The sequence below is a fragment of the Vanellus vanellus genome, assembly GCF_965231255.1.
Source record: "Vanellus vanellus genome assembly, chromosome: 1".
In the NCBI taxonomy this organism is placed as follows: Eukaryota; Metazoa; Chordata; class Aves; order Charadriiformes; family Charadriidae; genus Vanellus; species Vanellus vanellus.
Window position 1 is genome coordinate 135,518,068 of NC_138905.1, and position 17,008 is coordinate 135,535,075.

General features: G+C 49.8%; 1 protein-coding gene across 1 annotated transcript; it reads left to right on the forward strand.

The window, feature by feature from the left end:
* Window positions 1-17: 17 nt before the first annotated feature.
* RS1 (retinoschisin 1) lies at window positions 18-14,760 on the forward strand (the record flags this gene model as incomplete). The annotated part of the gene is made up of 6 exons (XM_082496550.1): window positions 18-69; window positions 8,302-8,327; window positions 8,641-8,746; window positions 13,180-13,321; window positions 13,472-13,667; window positions 14,608-14,760. The coding sequence occupies 6 exons, from the start codon at window positions 18-20 to the stop codon at window positions 14,758-14,760; spliced, it is 675 nt and encodes a 224-aa protein (XP_082352676.1).
* Between the last annotated feature and the right edge of the window lie 2,248 nt (window positions 14,761-17,008).

A 17,008-nucleotide genomic window follows, 5' to 3' on the forward strand; every position in this document is an offset into this window, starting at 1 on the left:
GAAAGTGGAAGGAAAAGATGCAGTTCAAGATGGGAAGCGTCCTGCTGTCTCTTCTTTTCTGGTACAAAGGTATGCACGTTGCCTCCTGAGAGGCACTTTCAGATCTCCCTCTTTGTATTTCTTGTTTCAACCACACTTCTTTCTTCTGCCAGGGGCTGTGGGGTACAAAGCAAGCTCTTGTCTACGTTCTCATGGAAGCAAAATAATTCGGGGAAAGGCAAAATTGTGGAGGAGACGTGTAATTTATGTATATGAGTGAACAGCGTTCTTACAGCTTTATGAATATTCAGTAGTAAAACTGTTTCACAAAGTAATTGCAGTGTAAAAAAATTGCCATATAATTTGTCAAAATATGAATTTGCAAAGAAAATTGTAGTGCAGCTGAGCCAGTGAGTAAATAATAATGCTGATTTGAAAAATGGGGTACAGTATAACATGAAAGACTGGTCCTTCATTAATCAAAACTCTTGATTAATCAAAAACTGTTCATTTTCTCTAGCAGCAAGACATTGCTGATGGAGATCTGCCTTTTTTAAAAGGCTTTTTAAGGTATTTTGGCCTGGAAAAAACTTCGAAAGGCACTTTAAGAACAAAAAGCAATCATAAGTCAAGAAAATGGGAAAAGTATTTATCAGTTTTGAGGCTTTCTCAATTTTGAGGCTTTCTCTTTTTACTTTTCAGAAAAGTAGCAATGATAGCAGGTAAACGGGAACTAGAAGCAGCTAGGAAATTCAGGGTCATGGTCTCCTTCCATTTTCATTAACCCAGCTGTGGAACAAGGAGATAATTTTCTGGGTTGTGTTTGAACTTCTGGCTTCATCGAACCCAATGGCAAAGCTGCTATTATCTTGAACAAGGCTGGGGTTGCTCTTGCTAAGTGCTAGGCAGTATCTACCAACACTAACATGTAAATAGAGTATGATCTGTCAGCGTGTAGGACAGATTTATCAAAAAGTCCAGCTTTTCCCCAATGGATGTTAAATTCTCGGTGTTTGGCTTTGTCTATTTTTTTTTTTTTTCTGTTCTTCTCTGTTTCCATTGAATATTTTGGTCTACCAAATCTCATGGATAGGAAAGTGTTCCTCAACTAGCCATGCCTTCATTTCGTCCCGTTATGCTTGGCTGTACCCTGCTCTGTCTAATTAATAGGTTTTCCTTTTAATCTTCCAGCAAATATTTGTGCGTTCTCCTTATCTCTTCGTTCTCCTTTGTTTCACCTGGGAAGGTTATTGGTGCCTGAGCTTCTTGGAAGGCTGGTTTTACCCAGCATTTTTTTCCTGATGGGTGGCGTAACTGCAATTAGTCCTCAGAGTGAGTTCATACCTTGCTCTGAATCCCAGACACAGCTTGCTTTTAATGGACACCCACACATCAGGATATTTTTGGAGAGCCTGCAGTGAAAAATTACTTGCAGGATCACTTTCCAGGCATCACTCCTTCAGTATTTAATTTATTTTCTTAATTTAACAGTTTTCTTAGTTTACTGTTTTTCACTGCTTTGTGGTCCAAGTATCTTCTTCTGGCTGAAGAGTGAGCAACGAGCCTTTGCCCGGGTCCCCCTCACACTCCTGCCTCTCCCACCAGGGAGAAGGTGCCACTAGGTCAGTCCTCCGAGCCACGTGCACTGATGCCGTGATAAGCTCCTTAGCTTATTTTCTCCAGCAGAGCAGGTGGCTTAGAGGAGCACCCCCAGCCCCCGCGCCTTGGCTGGGCTCGTGTTTGCCGGGGACACCACCGCAGCAGCAGCAGCAGCAGCATATGGTGCAGCAGGCAGGCTCCGGTGACGAGAGCCGCAACAGCTGCCGGGCCCCCTCCATATGGTGAGGGGGAGCACCCCGAGCCGCCCGGATTGACACGAATATGCTTTTAGCACATTGAATGTGACATGCCTGCGCCACATTACTCCGTCCATGCTCATGACACGGCGGGGAATAAGAACGTCTCAGCAGTTTAAAAGAGTGGATTTCTTTTTTTCCCTCTCTGTTTTTTTGCAGCTTTGAAAAAAAAAACAAACACCAAAATCAAAGGCCCAAACCCACCTTCGGATCACAGTAAATAACATCTTTAGTGCCGCCCTTTGTCGTAATCGATACATCTAGTGAAATTACTATGTGGGCAATGTTCTGCATAGCTCTAAGCTGGAAGGAACAAACATGTCAATGAGATCAGGAATTGCCAAAAATTTTCAAAGGAACACTTTGGGAAAAAAGATAATTATACATCTCTTAAGAAGAAAAGGGGAAAAGGTTGATTTTTTTCAAATTATTTATGTTTTTTTCAAATATTTTCACAACATTAAAAAAATTGTAGAAACATTATGGAGACAGCAGGCATAAAAGAGAAATATATATGGATTAAATAATAATTGTCATTATTTAAATATGTTTTTATCACTTTCAGATAAATAACAGTAAATATTAAATGAGACACAATGCAAATGAATGAAAATGGAAACAAAATAAAAATCATTCAAATAAAAAAATGAAATGAAAATGAAAATAATCAAACCATGAAAAATCCCCACAATGTGAATGAGGAAAACAGCAGCCATGTTAAAGGACGAGAGAGGAGCTTAACGTGAAGTGTGAGCCCTTCTCCCCTCCGCAGGTAATGCTGGTGCTGGTCCTCTTGCCCTCAATCTCTGGCTCTGGCCGTGCCTGTCAGTGATCAACAGAGATGTGTGCCGGGGCGGTGAAGCCCTGCTGGGGGGTCCCAGGGTGAGAATATCATCTACAGGGGGGGAAAAGGCTGAGCTTTTGGCTCTGTGCGGCTTTAGGTGATGAGAATCCCTGGATGAACGCCCTACTTTCACCAGGCCAGCCTGGCTCCCAAAATCTTTTGGTGGACACGGGTCTGCATAGGCCCTGGGGGTCTCTGCCTGCCAGCATAGCTCCCAAGGACCATTTAAAACCTGCACTTTTTAGAAATAAAGCCACTGTTTCTATGACAGGTCCCCGTGGAGCCTGCTTAGCATGGCCATGGAAAAAGCCCTGGGGTAAAAACAGCAAAAGCATTCACTAAACAACTGGGCTAGGGTACCATGCCTGCTGAGGGGACCCGGGGACTGGCCACCGCTGCAGCAGGGGTCCCTGTGGCTATCGCCACTGGCACAGGGGCAAGGAGAGATGGGGAAAATGCCATGTGCGATGGTGGCCTGGGATGTGGCAGCTTCCCCAAATGCACCTTGCTACCGAGGCTGGTGCAGCCTGATGTGAGTCACCTCGCATGCCTGGCACGATTTCCAGGGCTGGGATGTAAAAATAGCCTAGGTTAATAATATAGCAACCCACAAACTGGCACCCTATGGGCACGGAGGTACTGCAGTGCTTTTTTCAGTGTCTCGACCCTCTGTGTTGCTTACAGACCACCTCACCTAACTCTGCTTCCTGATGCTTCCTAATGTGGCGTTCAAGGAAAACACGGGCTTGCAATGCTGTGCCTTTCAGAAAACAGTGCCATTCATTCCAGCCACCTCTTTCATTTCTATAACAGCTTTTCTGGTGCTCCAGTGACATTTTTCTGGTTTTTAAGCTTTTTTTCTTTCCCTTGCCCTGTGGCCCACATGTGCAGAAGGGAAGCAGGTGAGGAGCTACGCAGCAGGAGCCACCATGCCGGGAAGGCACTGCATCACGGAGGGAGTTCTCTCCACTGGGAGAGGCAGAGAGAAAATAATTTTGCTCATCTCTCTGGGCTTTGTTAAACCGAGATGTTGCTTGCAGAGATGAGAGGCAAAATTAACTATTTTCCAGCTGAAGCTTCTAGGCCACCGAAATCGTAAAGTCAATAAACAGAGTCATTAACATTTTCCGCATACTTTGCTTGCAATGATCAGGTTTATGTGAACTTATTCTGGTAAATGAAGTGATTGACATTTATTCTGTGTTATATTTTATTTCTCTGTTTTATTTTACAATGTGCTTTCTCGTGCTTGTACATCTGTCATTAATTCTAGCCCCGCTAAAAAAGATGGCTTGCTGTCGTAGCCCTACAGGCAGGATATTCAATATGTTTTCTCAGAGGTGACCTTATCAAAATGTGCTCAGTGTTTGACAGTTACTTCTGCCCACACTTACCTTCCTGCTTTCTTTCTCTTGTTTATCCACTTTCTTAATGACCTCAAATTTTCGGACACATGCAGTTACCTGCTCCTGTCATTAAAATGCCAGCAACTAGGCCTCCTTGATACTACTTCCCCTTTCCTTTCCCCAGCAAGTCCCAAGTTGTGGCTGCTGATTTATACCACCTCCACCTCAGAGAACCCATGTCCTCCCCATCCCAGCACCCCAGCACTGCCTCTTCCAGCTCTTTTCCTTGAGCCCCAAACCCAGGCCAGTCCCTGGGGTTTCTCTCCCCTCCATCTTGCCCAGCGGTGGGTGACAAGCGGGGCTGCCCCGGGGTCTGTGCTCCAGCCCAGCCCCACCAGGATGGGTGCTGCAGCACAAAATCATCCCCTGATGTTTGTCCAAGCCCCCGTCCCCAAATCCTGCAGTACAGGGTGGCAATTGTGCATGGCGTTGCATTGGATGCACCACGCTGCAGGGTGGGATGGAGGGACAGGAAGGGTGCATGCTGTATCTCCCTGCTTCTCACAAGCACACACAGGTAATAATTTATTTCACTGAACTGATGGTTTGCTGAATGTCCTGGGGTGCTGCGGGGGCTGTAAATAGGTCTCTTTCCTTTTTAATGTTGGGTCTTTTTTTTTTTTTCAGTCATGTACTTTTTTAAAACAACAGCCCCCGGCGGCTGTGCAGGACTTATGACTCTCCCACGAATTGCAGCAATTCATTCTGTCTGACCTACAATTACCAATTATCTTTGTAACCTTCCTTGAAGGCAAACATGCTCACTATAAAAGCATGCTCCCCATCACATTTTTAGACTATTGGCAGCCAGCTTTACTCTTCATTTCCTTTGTAGGACAGGGCCCGTCACAGCTGTAAACACACCAATATATCAATTACTACTTTTTCCGGCCGACTGCAGGCAAGGGCATCTTTTCCTCTCCCGACACCAGGGATTATTGGGCCGCGCTGCCCAGGTGGGACATTTGTCCCATCCACTTACCCCAAGCTGATCCTGCTGCTCCCCTGTGCCACAGGCTGCTGCTGCTGGTGGTTGGATGGCCGAGCTGCTTGCAGGAGCGAGCCCTTAGCAGTTAACTTATTTTAACTCAAAAAAATAAAGCTGACCTTCTATTGGAGATGTTTAAACCAGTGAGCCATGAGGCGAGGGGCGGAGGACCCCAGTTCACCAGGGACAGCCGGGGGGGTGGCATGCCGGCACCCCTGCCCTGCCACTGCCTTTGCACCACTGTGTGTCGCAGGGCTGACCAAATAACGCATTGCATTCAGATAAGGGCTTTTGAAATCCACGCCCTTGCTTGAATTGCAGTGATGTCTCCTGGCTGACAAGCCAAAAAACCCTAAAAGCCACTCCTGTAACTCAGGAGCAGGTGTCACTGGCCAGCTGCAGCCACCCAAGCAACACACCAGGGTGGCCAGGGAAGGAGGGTTTATTCCTGGTGGTTGAGTAGGTGCTACCGTACACCCACCCACCTGAAAACAATTCCTTTTTTTTTTTCTGTTGTTTTGCTCACAGCCATTGGGTTTCCAGCTGCATCTCTCAATGAGGTGCCAAACTTTGATCTTGGCTCTGAAATACCCGGGCAGGGAAGCAGGATTTGTGCTGAAGGGCTCAGCATGGACCCAAAGCAATACCCCTTCATCAGCCTGGTAATTTCCATCCCCTTTCCCCACCACAGGCACACAGCACACAAGAGTAGACTTCACCACAATGCAGGCTTCCTCATGCTGGGCAAATGTACCTGACACATGTAAGTGGGCTGCTGGTATGCACTGGAAGAGAAAAGAGAAATATTTTATTCCTATACAAAAATATTCATTTGCTAGTTTGTTTACGAGGTTTTCTCTGTAGCTTCTAAAGTCTCCCCGCAGTACCCAAGGTGCCAATGGCAAGTGTTTATGGAGAGAGGTGAGGGCACCTTTGTTTTCACCTCTGCGTGGCTCCACTTGTCAGGTCATTGCCAGGCAAAAGTTCATTTAACCACTAGGAGGAAAATGCCCAATGTCCCACAAAAGATTTTCCACAAAAATCAGTCTTCCAAAGGAGCTTCAGAAACACGTAGTGAGCGCACATCTCTAAATGAAAGTTGAATGCCTGCAGACTGGAGGAGCCGAGGCTGCAGCCCGTGAGCTCAGACCTGGGCGGTGGGGACACACGGTGGGCTGTGCTGGCTGGGGAGCCAGGCTCCAAAATCCCAGGGTAATGAAGCTAGTCCTTGCAGCCAGTGCTTCCAGAGCAGGGCACTCATCCTGCTGCAAAAGGCCACCGTGGCGTGGGCTGGAGAGGCAGAAAAGGCTCCCACTGGCCCAGGTCCCACACCCCTGGTGCCAGTGCTGCTCCAGCATCGGCGTCAGAGCATCAAGCGGGCAGGAGACACGCCACATTGCTATTACTGGCAAAGGCAGTACAGTTTTGATAGTTGATAATGTCTTGGTTTGTAGCGTATTGATCTGATGGCAGACAGCATTGACTTAAACCACCCTCATGCTGTGTGGCACAGCACAGAGGTGGCAATGCTCTGTGTGGCCTTGGGCTTGCACCTCCGCCTTGCTTTTCCTGTTGCACAAGAAGTCACAGGATTCGGCTAGGAAACATCTGTGCTGGAAAGGTGGAGCACAGTGTTGTGCAGGGCCCCCAGCCTGTGCTTTCCAAGAGGCCAGATCTGCAGAGGCGCACCCACATCTTCCTGCTGAGCCTGATGAGGTCTGGGTGCCCCCCTGCCTCCCTCCTGGGCCTGACCAGAAGCCACATCTTTTTATTGTAGACCGACATTTACTTCTTCTGCAAGGGCCGTTGCCTTGGGTTAATGCGATAAGTTCCTGGTGCCAGAAACGCTGCCCTGGGACAGTGAAGCAAAGGACACCACCTCTGCATTAAAGAAAAGATTATTATTTTTTTTAAATGTCTTTATAATTTTGTTCTTTTCTGGGGTCTTTCTTTCAGAGCCTTCATACATTCAGGCTCAGTGTTACACAGAAGGAGCAGTTGCATTTCAGTAATAAACAGAGCTTTGTATATAGTTTATATTTCAGCTGATTGTAATTGCACAGTGTTTGGGAGTCTTTTGAAATGAAACTTCCTATAGAAGTGCAAGATGTAAATTTCCAGCATTAGCTGGAGCTTCCCAGGCTCAGCAAAGTGACAGTGTGTGAATGAATAAATCATAACTAAATTTCAGTGAATAATTCAGAGTCTAATTCATTTGATGAAAAGATCTTCTTTTTCTATTCACAAAGCCTCTGTTTGGAGGTGGTGGGTTTCTCACGGCTCCTCTTATGCAAGTTTTTACCTGCTCAATAGCGTGGTCCTTAGTGGCTTGCAGATTCGTAACTGGTATTGAAAACACGAGGTTTGACATTTGACTTGTGGTGATGAGTTATCAGCAGTCATGGGACTATTTTTTTTTTTTTAATTATTTTATTTCCATAGTTGTCTGGGCACTATTCTGCCAGTCCAAATGCTATTAACATAGTCTGCTTTGGGCTTCACTGGGAAGCAGGAGAGCCCTTTCAGCAAGGAAAGAGCTCATAAAAAAGCCATTGCTCTGTGACAGGCAGGAGATAAAACAGGTCAGATGTTACAAAAATAGCAGCTTTCCTCTATGGCCACAACTAGTTTTCTCTAAGAAAGAAACAGAAGGGAGTCTCGTATGTAAGATGGATTGGGAAGACCTGTTTACATTCCATTTTCCTCCATGCCATCCAGAGGGACTGATCTCAGGTCAGACACCTTGCATCTCCTTGGAAGGCACCAGGGATTTGCGGTAGTGCCAGGTTGGGATTTCACCCTTGGGTTTCGTCAGCTCACACATTTTAAGAGCAAAATGGGAAAGGGAAACTGCGCAGGCAGGAAGACAGCAAAAAGGGATAGGGGCAAAATTAGCTGTAAAGCAGAGGCCAAAGGGGCCGGCATGGGTTTCCTCCTCAGGAAGTTTCAGGCGTATCTGACGAGAAAGAAGAGATGCCAAAGACATCGAAAAGAAAACACGGTAGGGGAGTAGCACCAGCATGGGCACACGCATTGCCCTGTTCCTGCCCATGCCCTCTTGCTTTCCCCTGGCAATGAGCTTGGGCAAACACAGTAGACTTGTCAATTCGTCCTCAATTTATTTGTCCCCAGCTCAGGCATAAATGTTCATTGCATTTCCTGAGGTTTGCTTGCCGTATCTTCGTTTCTGATCTCTCTCTCTTCTTCCCTCCATGCCTGCTGCCGCAGCTGCTCTGGCCCTCTCCCCGGGAGAGGTAAGTCCCTCCGGCTGGTTTGGCTGCTAGGTAAATGCTGGGGGCCCGGCACTGCCTGGCTCTGGTGCCTCAGGGATGAAGGAAGGAACGTACCTGGGACACCAAGCCCAGGCCTGTGCTTTGACCTCTAAATTCAAGGGAGTGTCATCCCATGATTTGTGCTGGCTTGGCATGAAGAAAGGGGCTCAGAGAAGGTGTAGCAGCCCGGGAGGGCGCGAGTGTCTGTCTAAGCTTCAGGACACAGATTTAGCCTCATGTCACTATTGCCAATGACTATGTTGATTTATTATTGGTTTTTTTACCTTCCCTTTAGGATGAGAGACTGGAGCTGTGGCACAGCAAGGCTTGCAAATGCAATTGCCAAGGAGGGCCTAACTCGGTGTGGTCCAGCGGGACTAACAGCTTAGAGTGCATGCCAGGTAATGGGACAGTGTGCTTTTAGTCGTGTTTGTCTGGTGATCTTCAGCAGCTTCCCCGGTTGCACCCTGTGTTGCAGAGGTGGCACCTTACAGCGGCAGTACTTGTTCCAAACCCAGCTGCTGGTGGGGCTGGGGGACTTGCGCTGGTGGGAGGTGTGGGGTGACCCTGCACCATTGGGCAGAGGGGCAGCAGCAGCGGGGGACGTGTGTGGGCCTTGGGAGGTCACCCAGGGTGGCCTAGGCTCACCAGTGCCAGTGGGCACTTGCCTGCCCTGTCCCTACAGCCCCTGGCCTGGTGCTCCATGAAACTGCCTGCGGCAGCTGCCTCTGTGTGTAGGATTTACTGTAGGAAACCTTTTGCACCGGCTAGGCTGATTCTCACTTGCTGCAGTTTAGTTTATGACATGTCCATGTCTTCCCAGAGGTCAAGGAAAACAGTTTATTCTTTCTTTGCAGAATAATTTTAAAAAGTAAAAGACCACAATCCTTTGATTTTTTTTCCAGGCTGCCCCTACTCAGCAACTTCAGCCGTTCTGCACAGATCATGTTTTATGGGTTTCTGATCAAGCTCTTTCCTTGTTATTCTCTGCAACTGCCACATTTTCCCTGATGTATTACTCCAGCAAGATTTTATCGGTGCCCAGCTGACCCTCAGGTTTAGCACACGTGTCCCACAGAAGCTGTATTCTTGTTCAGACCTCTGTCAAGCAGATGTTCAGAGGTGTTCACCCCCTCTGGGGCTGGGTGCTTCCTCATACCTACTAGCAACCACCTCTTCCCAGCTCCTGCCAGAGGTTGTGCAACAACCTGAGGTGTGTTTTGCTGCCCCGGGTTTCCCAGGGGAGATACATGGGAGAAATCGTCACCCCAGTGCTCAGAGTTTGGCCTGGCTGCCCTGAAGGGGGAGGAGGTTAAATGAGTTACCCTGGAAGAGCTCTGAGTGGAAGCCAGGACAGGCTAGAAAGCAAATAAAAATGTGTATTGACAAGAAGATATGACACCATTGGCAGAGCTTGCAGGCATACACAAACAGAAATAAGAGGGGAGATATCCCAGGTGTTTCTACCCCACACTTGTGTTGGACCTGAAGGTTTCCCTCCCATGGCGTGGGGCAGCTGACAAGCGCAGAAGCTTTCCAGCCATCCTTGCTGGGCCATCTGCTTCCCCTGAGCTCTCCCTCCATGCACCCTGCTCCTGTGGAGGCCATGTCCACCTGGGGCTCACCCAGCTTGAGCACTGCCCGCAGGCTTCTTCCCTGCCCAGAGAAACTACAAGGAGAGGATTCATCCACAGTACATGAGTGGTGTCTCGTCCCTGGGGCAGAGTGGTCCCAAACATCCCCAGTAATGGGTCATGGCTTCTCAGGCTCTGTCCTTCCAGTTTCTGCAACCGGTATCTCCACAGGAGAGGTATGAAGAGGAAGAAGGCATTTGCTGGACACAGCCCCTGTGATGCAGAAGTGCTTATAGGTGCTCCAGAAATGACACTTTATATCTCTTGTTCTGAGTTTTCTCTAGTCTCTTATGAAAGAAACCCGTATGCACTGCCCCAGGCATGAGTCTGAGCTGGCATGGGCAGGTCCCCACAGTCCTTGTACCCTTGTCTGAATCTCTCTCCATTCAGAAGGTGCCCCACCTGCACATCCTCCACCTGTAACTGTATCCCTTTGCATGGAGCTGCAGTAAAGCGTATTTTGGATAAATGGAGATTACTGCACACTCCAGGTTGCCAGGTAGGATCCCCTTGCTTCCTGCAGCTTCCTGAAGTCATGTGCAAGGAGCAGCATCGTCACACCCACATGCACCGCAGAGCCCTATGGCAATGCTGAGTCACAGCTGGCCCAGCAGAGATTCCTGACCAACCCTTGGGAAGTCCATCTTCTCATGGTGGCTCCCTACCAGCACCTATGCCTGGCATGCCAGCCTGGTCCTACTGAATGTTTTCTTGCTGTTGAACAACCTTAACAGTGTATAATTCTCCATCCGAAGCCTTGCTACAGCCTGGTACCACCCTGCTGTTGCTTGCACCAAGGAATCACAGAATCACAGAATGGTTTGTGTTGGAAGGGACCTTTACAGATCAACTAGTCCAACTTCCCTGCCATGTGCAAGGACATCTTTCACTAGACCAGGTTGCTCAAAGCCCCGTCCGAGCTGACCTTGAATAATTCCAATGATGGGGCATCCACAACTTCTCTGGGCAACCTGTTCCAGTGCCTCACTACCCTCATTGTAAAAGATTCTTTCCTTATGTCCAATCTAAACCTACACTCTTTCTGTTTAAAACTGTTGCCCCTTGAAAGGGAAGGGAAGAAAAGGAGACATGGCAGGTTTGGTTGATCCATCCATGGCTGAGGGACACGTGTGTGTGAGAAGCAGCTCTAGTTTTCCTGGCCAGGTGAGGTATGAGGGGTGCTCTCACGCATTAGCATTATCTAGCTGAGTAATGAAGGCATCTTCCTTGCTTAATGAAGGCTCTTCTCCTGAATAATGAATGTTGTCACCGTATCTCCCAGCTGTCTCTCTCCCCAGGCAGGGGGGACTTTGCATTCTCCTCACCCACCCCAGCCACAGCAGTGTGGCCCGGCATCTCTGCTGCTCAGGGAAGGTTTGCAGAGCAGCCGTGCTGAGGTGTTGCAGAGCTGTCTCTGGCACAGCCAGAGGGGAGCAGCTGGCCTCGCAGCCGCTGCATGAGTTTTCTCCAGGTTGGCGGTAACGGCATTAAATGGCTGAGCCGGTTTGGGCAGGCGGGCACCAGGCATCTGTTTTGTGGGTCCCTGCATGTGGCACAGCCGGACGCGCCAGAAGGTGACCTGCTAATTGCATTAAAGTTGTTTGGTCTGCAGATTAGTGTTGCTAAAAGTAAAGTTACATGTTCTTCGAGATAAGCCTGCCGAGTAGTAAACACGCAGGGCCACCCCAGCCTGGCCGCCCTCTTGCACGAGGGGAGGAAGGGTGGAAAAACGTGATGTTTCCGTGCCTGGAGGAAGGTGGGACAGTGGCTACGTGTTTTCATGGGGAAAAACATGTTAATGATGCACCAACTGAGCAAGATATGTTAATGAGATATTGATGTGTATGATATTGACCTAGTGGAGCTTGCTAATGAGACATTGACCGTTCTGCCGCAGTGCTGGGGCATTGCACCAGGAAGGCCATGGTTACACCTGGCCCTGAGCACCTGCTGGTGCTCCCCAAGTGTTGGTCATTTTTAACACAAGGCATCACGCTGGTCAGTCAGGCATGGCTATGGTGAGGAAACGTCCTACCCACGTGTGAAGCTACGCAGAGCTTTGCTTTCTCCTTTATTGCTGATACCCGTGAAATGAACTACACTAAACTGGAAAATGTGACAGTCACCCTTGGGGGACCACACATGGGCCACAGGCTGCAAAATTAGAAAAAAACTGCCCATGATATACAAGTTTGCCCAGGCAATTCCCATCTGACATTTGTGAGCACCTTCTTTATGTGTATCTAGATATGTAGCGATAATCGGCTCACATATATATATATAAAAAAATTGCAATAAAAAAACCCAGCGAGGTCCAGGTAGCATGCAAGTGCTCTGCACAGAAGCATCGCCAAAGGCTTGCCTTCCAGAGCACTGTGTGGTGACGCACCACATAAAAATTTTAATGATGATTGACTATTTCTGCCCCTAGTGGTTTTGCAGCCAGTGGGAGTCTTGATGAACTCGCTATCACAGAAGACAGCTGCGGGGTCAGGTTTGGTAACCTGAAGATCTAAAGACAAAAAACTCAGATGGAGATCCCTGAGCCTTCGGCAGGGCCAAGCATTACACCTCACTGGCATCAGGGTACCTGCAGGTTTTCCACAAGACAAGACCATCTCCAGATACAAAGATAGTCCCTATAGCAGAAAATGCAGAAGATCTGAGGGTGCTTGTGGAGGGATGATCAGAGCAGGCTCACCAATTTTTCCCTGCAGGGATAGCCATAAATCAAGACAGTGAATGGAGGAGCATAAGGAAATAAAGCCCAGCAAGAAAAGCCATGTCAGGCATTTCTCAAGGACCATGCAGAGGCTGACAGCCTGAAGGCTGAATCCAGGTCAATGGATCCAATCTGGATCTGCTTCCAGGTGCTTGCAAGAAGGAGATTTGGACTGCAACATCTGAATAAAACCTTTCCCCCCAAATGCTGCAGGCAGCACAGGTTTAGGAAGTTTGAGATAGAGAGGACAGTCAGAAATTCATACAAGAGAAGAGTTAGAAACGAATGCCCCATGGCCCCTGGGCAGCAAATATTGCAGGGCTTGTGGCCTGGGTTTAAGAGCACCCCCAGCATCCCAGCCAGGGAGGACAGGGAGCAGTGAAACTACAGAGGGTGTTAACAACAAGGGTGCAAATGCAACCAGGACACAAACCCACTTGTGGCCTTATGGTAACATGTTGTTTCCCTTGTTCTGCAGAGTGCCCCTACCACAAGCCCCTGGGCTTCGAGTCCGGCGCCGTCACCCCTGACCAGATAAGCTGCTCCAACCCTGAGCAGTACACGGGCTGGTACTCCTCCTGGACAGCCAACAAGGCCCGCCTCAATGGCCAAGGCTTTGGGTGAGTCTGAAAATACCTCCCCGAGAGGTTCCATGGGCAGGGGGGTGGGGGGGGGAGGGGGGCTGGGGGTCCCCTGGCAGCATGGGGGCAGGAGGGGCAGGATGGGAGGGCAGCCATGGAGGATGTACGGGGCTGGTGGTGTCCCCCCAGGTGTGCATGGCTCTCCAAGTACCAGGACAATGGGCAATGGCTGCAGATCGACCTGAAGGAGGTGAAGGTGATCTCGGGGATCCTCACACAAGGGCGCTGCGATGCTGATGAGTGGATGACCAAGTACAGCGTGCAGTACCGCACCGATGAAAACCTCAACTGGGTTTACTACAAGGATCAGACCGGGAACAACCGGGTTGGTGGACTTCATACTTTGGCCACTGCTGGAGAGGAGGCGGGGCACATTCGGTGATAGGAAAGCATCGGGTCCCAGTGGGGAGGTGCCCCAAGAGGGGCTCCTGTGGGAGAAGCGGGGTGGATGGGGCCCATCACTCACCGCATATCCAGGGGCAGCATGGAGGGGAGTGTCGTTCCCCGCTGGTGCTAAGAGCAAGTGCCACAGTGACCAGCAACAGAAGTACAAAACGCATTTTTTTGCTAATGATGATGGTGGCGTTTAGAATAAACTCAGCAGGATGGAGGCATTAGCTGGCATCGAAGGGGAAGTGGCGCCTCCATGATAAAACACCTTTCTTGGCTGGGGCCTCACAACCCCAGCCATGACTGAGCTGGGCTGGGGGATGCCACAGCTGTTGCCTCCCAGGCATCTTCGGCGTCCATCCATGGAGATGGCCCCATCCCAGTATGGGAGGCTCTGGTGGCTTTGCAGGGTTCCCACAGCCCTGGGGAGGTGCTGAAATTTCCCCCCAAAACAGGTCACGGCAGCGGGAGACATGGCAGCACAGCCAGGCACTGGGGAAGGGCCCCCCCAATACATTTTTTTTGTCTGTATTGGTGTGTCTGGGAGCCTGACTTGTGAACTGCAAACAGCCAAGGCCAGCCACACTGACTCCAAACACACGGTGCCCTGCTGGAGGAAGGCAAATGAGAGACAGTGGGGCAGAGATTAAGTCTAGCCTAACCAGAAAAAGTGGAGGAACAATGCGGGGAAAGGGACTTACTCAGAAAATCCAGTTAGTGTAACAAAAACCATCTGCATCCTGATAATTTTCAGGTTTTTTGTTTTGGGGGTAGGGGAGAGGGACCTTCCTCCGGCTCTGCTCTGCACAAGCACCCCAAACTCATGGGGCAGGATTTCTAGCCCCCTAATCGCCCGCCCACACCTCTCTCCCCAGGTTTTCTACGGCAACTCAGACCGCTCGTCCTCGGTGCAGAACCTGCTGCGGCCGCCCATTGTGGCCCGCTACATCCGGCTCATCCCGCTGGGCTGGCATGTGCGCATCGCCATCCGCATGGAGCTCCTCGAGTGCTTGGGCAAGTGCGGCTGAGCGCTGTCTCCTGGGGTGGACGTGCAGGTGTCTGCCTGTGCTGCCACCCCCCCTCGCCACCGACACCTGCTGCAGCCGTGGTCCTGCGGTGTAAATGCCCAGCCTGCAAAGGGAAGGGCTGTCTTGAATAAAACGTTGCTTCGCACTGTGCCTGGTGATAAAGCTACACCCTGCTGTGGAGATGATGGGTGTTTATGGGGCACACATTGGGCAAGTCTAGTCAGCTCGTGGCCACAGCTTTGATCCTGTGAGATGTGGTGCTTCTGGCCCTCCCTGGGTGTTAGATTGGGGAAATCATCATCACAGCATGCTGTGGAGGCCAAAGTAAATGCAGATGGGGTCCAAAGGCAGGGCTTGGGCTCTCTCGGGGAGGGCAGGTCTGTGCTTGATTATTTGTCCCCAAGTCGGGGCAGACCCCACCACTCCACCGGGGCCAGGGAGAGCTCTCACACTGGGGCAGACATCTCATCCTGCTTTTCCTCATGCTCCTCCTGCTGATCTCTGTCATCCCTGAGACAGGGTTGGGGCCAGATCTCGCCAGCCTCCAATATGACAGGCCCCACCTGTGTCTCACATTCTGAAATCACCTCATGTCCCCTTGTATCAGGTCCCCTCGGCCTGAGCTGCTGTGGCTGTTTTTGGGACAGGCATCGGTCCTTTGTGCACTATGTGGCTGAACCCCCTCCATGTCCTCTTGGGTTTTGCACTGACACATCCCTGGCAGCCCAGGGCACATCGCTCCCCTTGGCTATTGGGCACAGGAACAGGGACTCGTTCTCCACGGCCTGTTCCCCGCCGGGTGCTGAGTGCCTGAGGAATTTGGGGTGCATGGCAGCTGTGATGGTGCACCCATCTCCCCAGGGAGACCATCCTCCAGGGGTTATGGCTTGTGCCCCTGCACAGGAGCTGGAACCCAGCACGCCCCAGGCAGGAATCATGGACCCTGCAGCTCCCTTGTGGGAGGGTTGTGTGGGGCTCTGGGGTGGCAGCCACTGCTTGGCTTCCCACGCATCTGCAGCAGCAACCTGGCAGACACCAGAGGCCTTTTTCCTATTTTTTAACAACCCATACATCCATCCCAAGAGTTGTGGCATTGGCAGTGGAGGGAGGAGAGGCATGAAGACAATGGCACCAAGGGAGGCCATCTGCCTCTCATGCCCTCTTCTTACCCCTACTGGCAGAGGCGAACACTTGGTAAGCAGGGCAGGAGACAAGATGTGGCTAAAACCAAAAGTGAGATGTGACCAAAACCATGAGAAAAGCCTTTGGATGTCTGTGCAATTCATCACATTTTATTCATTTGTAAGGGCAGATGTTTCTACCTTGTTTTTTCCTGTATATAGAGACAAGTAATAACTGCCAGGAAAATATGCTGTTCTGGCAAGTCTGAAAGCTTCTGCTTTACTATACTAACAGTATGAAGTCAACTGAGATGTAGAAAAGACGAAGGCCCACCTGCTGAGGTGGTTGTTATTATGTGACCATCACTCCCGTGCTTCCCTCACAACCCAAATGAGTTTTGCCTTTCCACAAATGGGTCCAGTGACAGGTCTTCTTAAGAAATAAGTGAATCTGTGTGGTTCTCTAATGCTAATGTATCAGTCCAGGCAAGCTCTACTGAGAAGGTCTGCTGAGTTTGAGGCAAGTCATCTGTGTAGCCCACCTGTGGGACCAGCATGGGGTAAGAGCCTCCTGGAGGCATTGCACATACAACAGGGAGACAAGGGCTCTCCACCAGTGGTCAGAGCTTTTGCGTTAGTAATATCAACACTGAAAGCTGAAGCATTTCCAGTCCCTGGACACAGTTGCCATCGCATTAACACACTGCTCTCCCCTAAAAGTATCATGGGCAGCTCTGCTCCATGTGATGGTAACTAGAGAAGAGGAGTCTTGGTGCTGTTGCTTTGTTGCATGACTGAGGAGTGGTTGGACGGGGTTGGACGGGTAAAAGGACAGAATGGGCGCCAGCTGATGAATATCTATAGCACCTCAAAGGAGTTAAGATTGACTGTAACCACCCAAAGCCATGTCTGTGACTGGCCTCTGAAGAGCTCCCATGCACAGTCCAGGGTTTTGCAAGTTGTCTTATATTGGAAATGCACCCTACGGCAAGGGCCAAGAGTTCCTGCGTAATTTGCAAGTGCTCGCAAGCTTAATACACAGTCTGAGTAGATGGATCACACACCATCATACATCAAGACACCATACTAAATAATGTATCTTCACATGGCTGATCCTACACATGGGA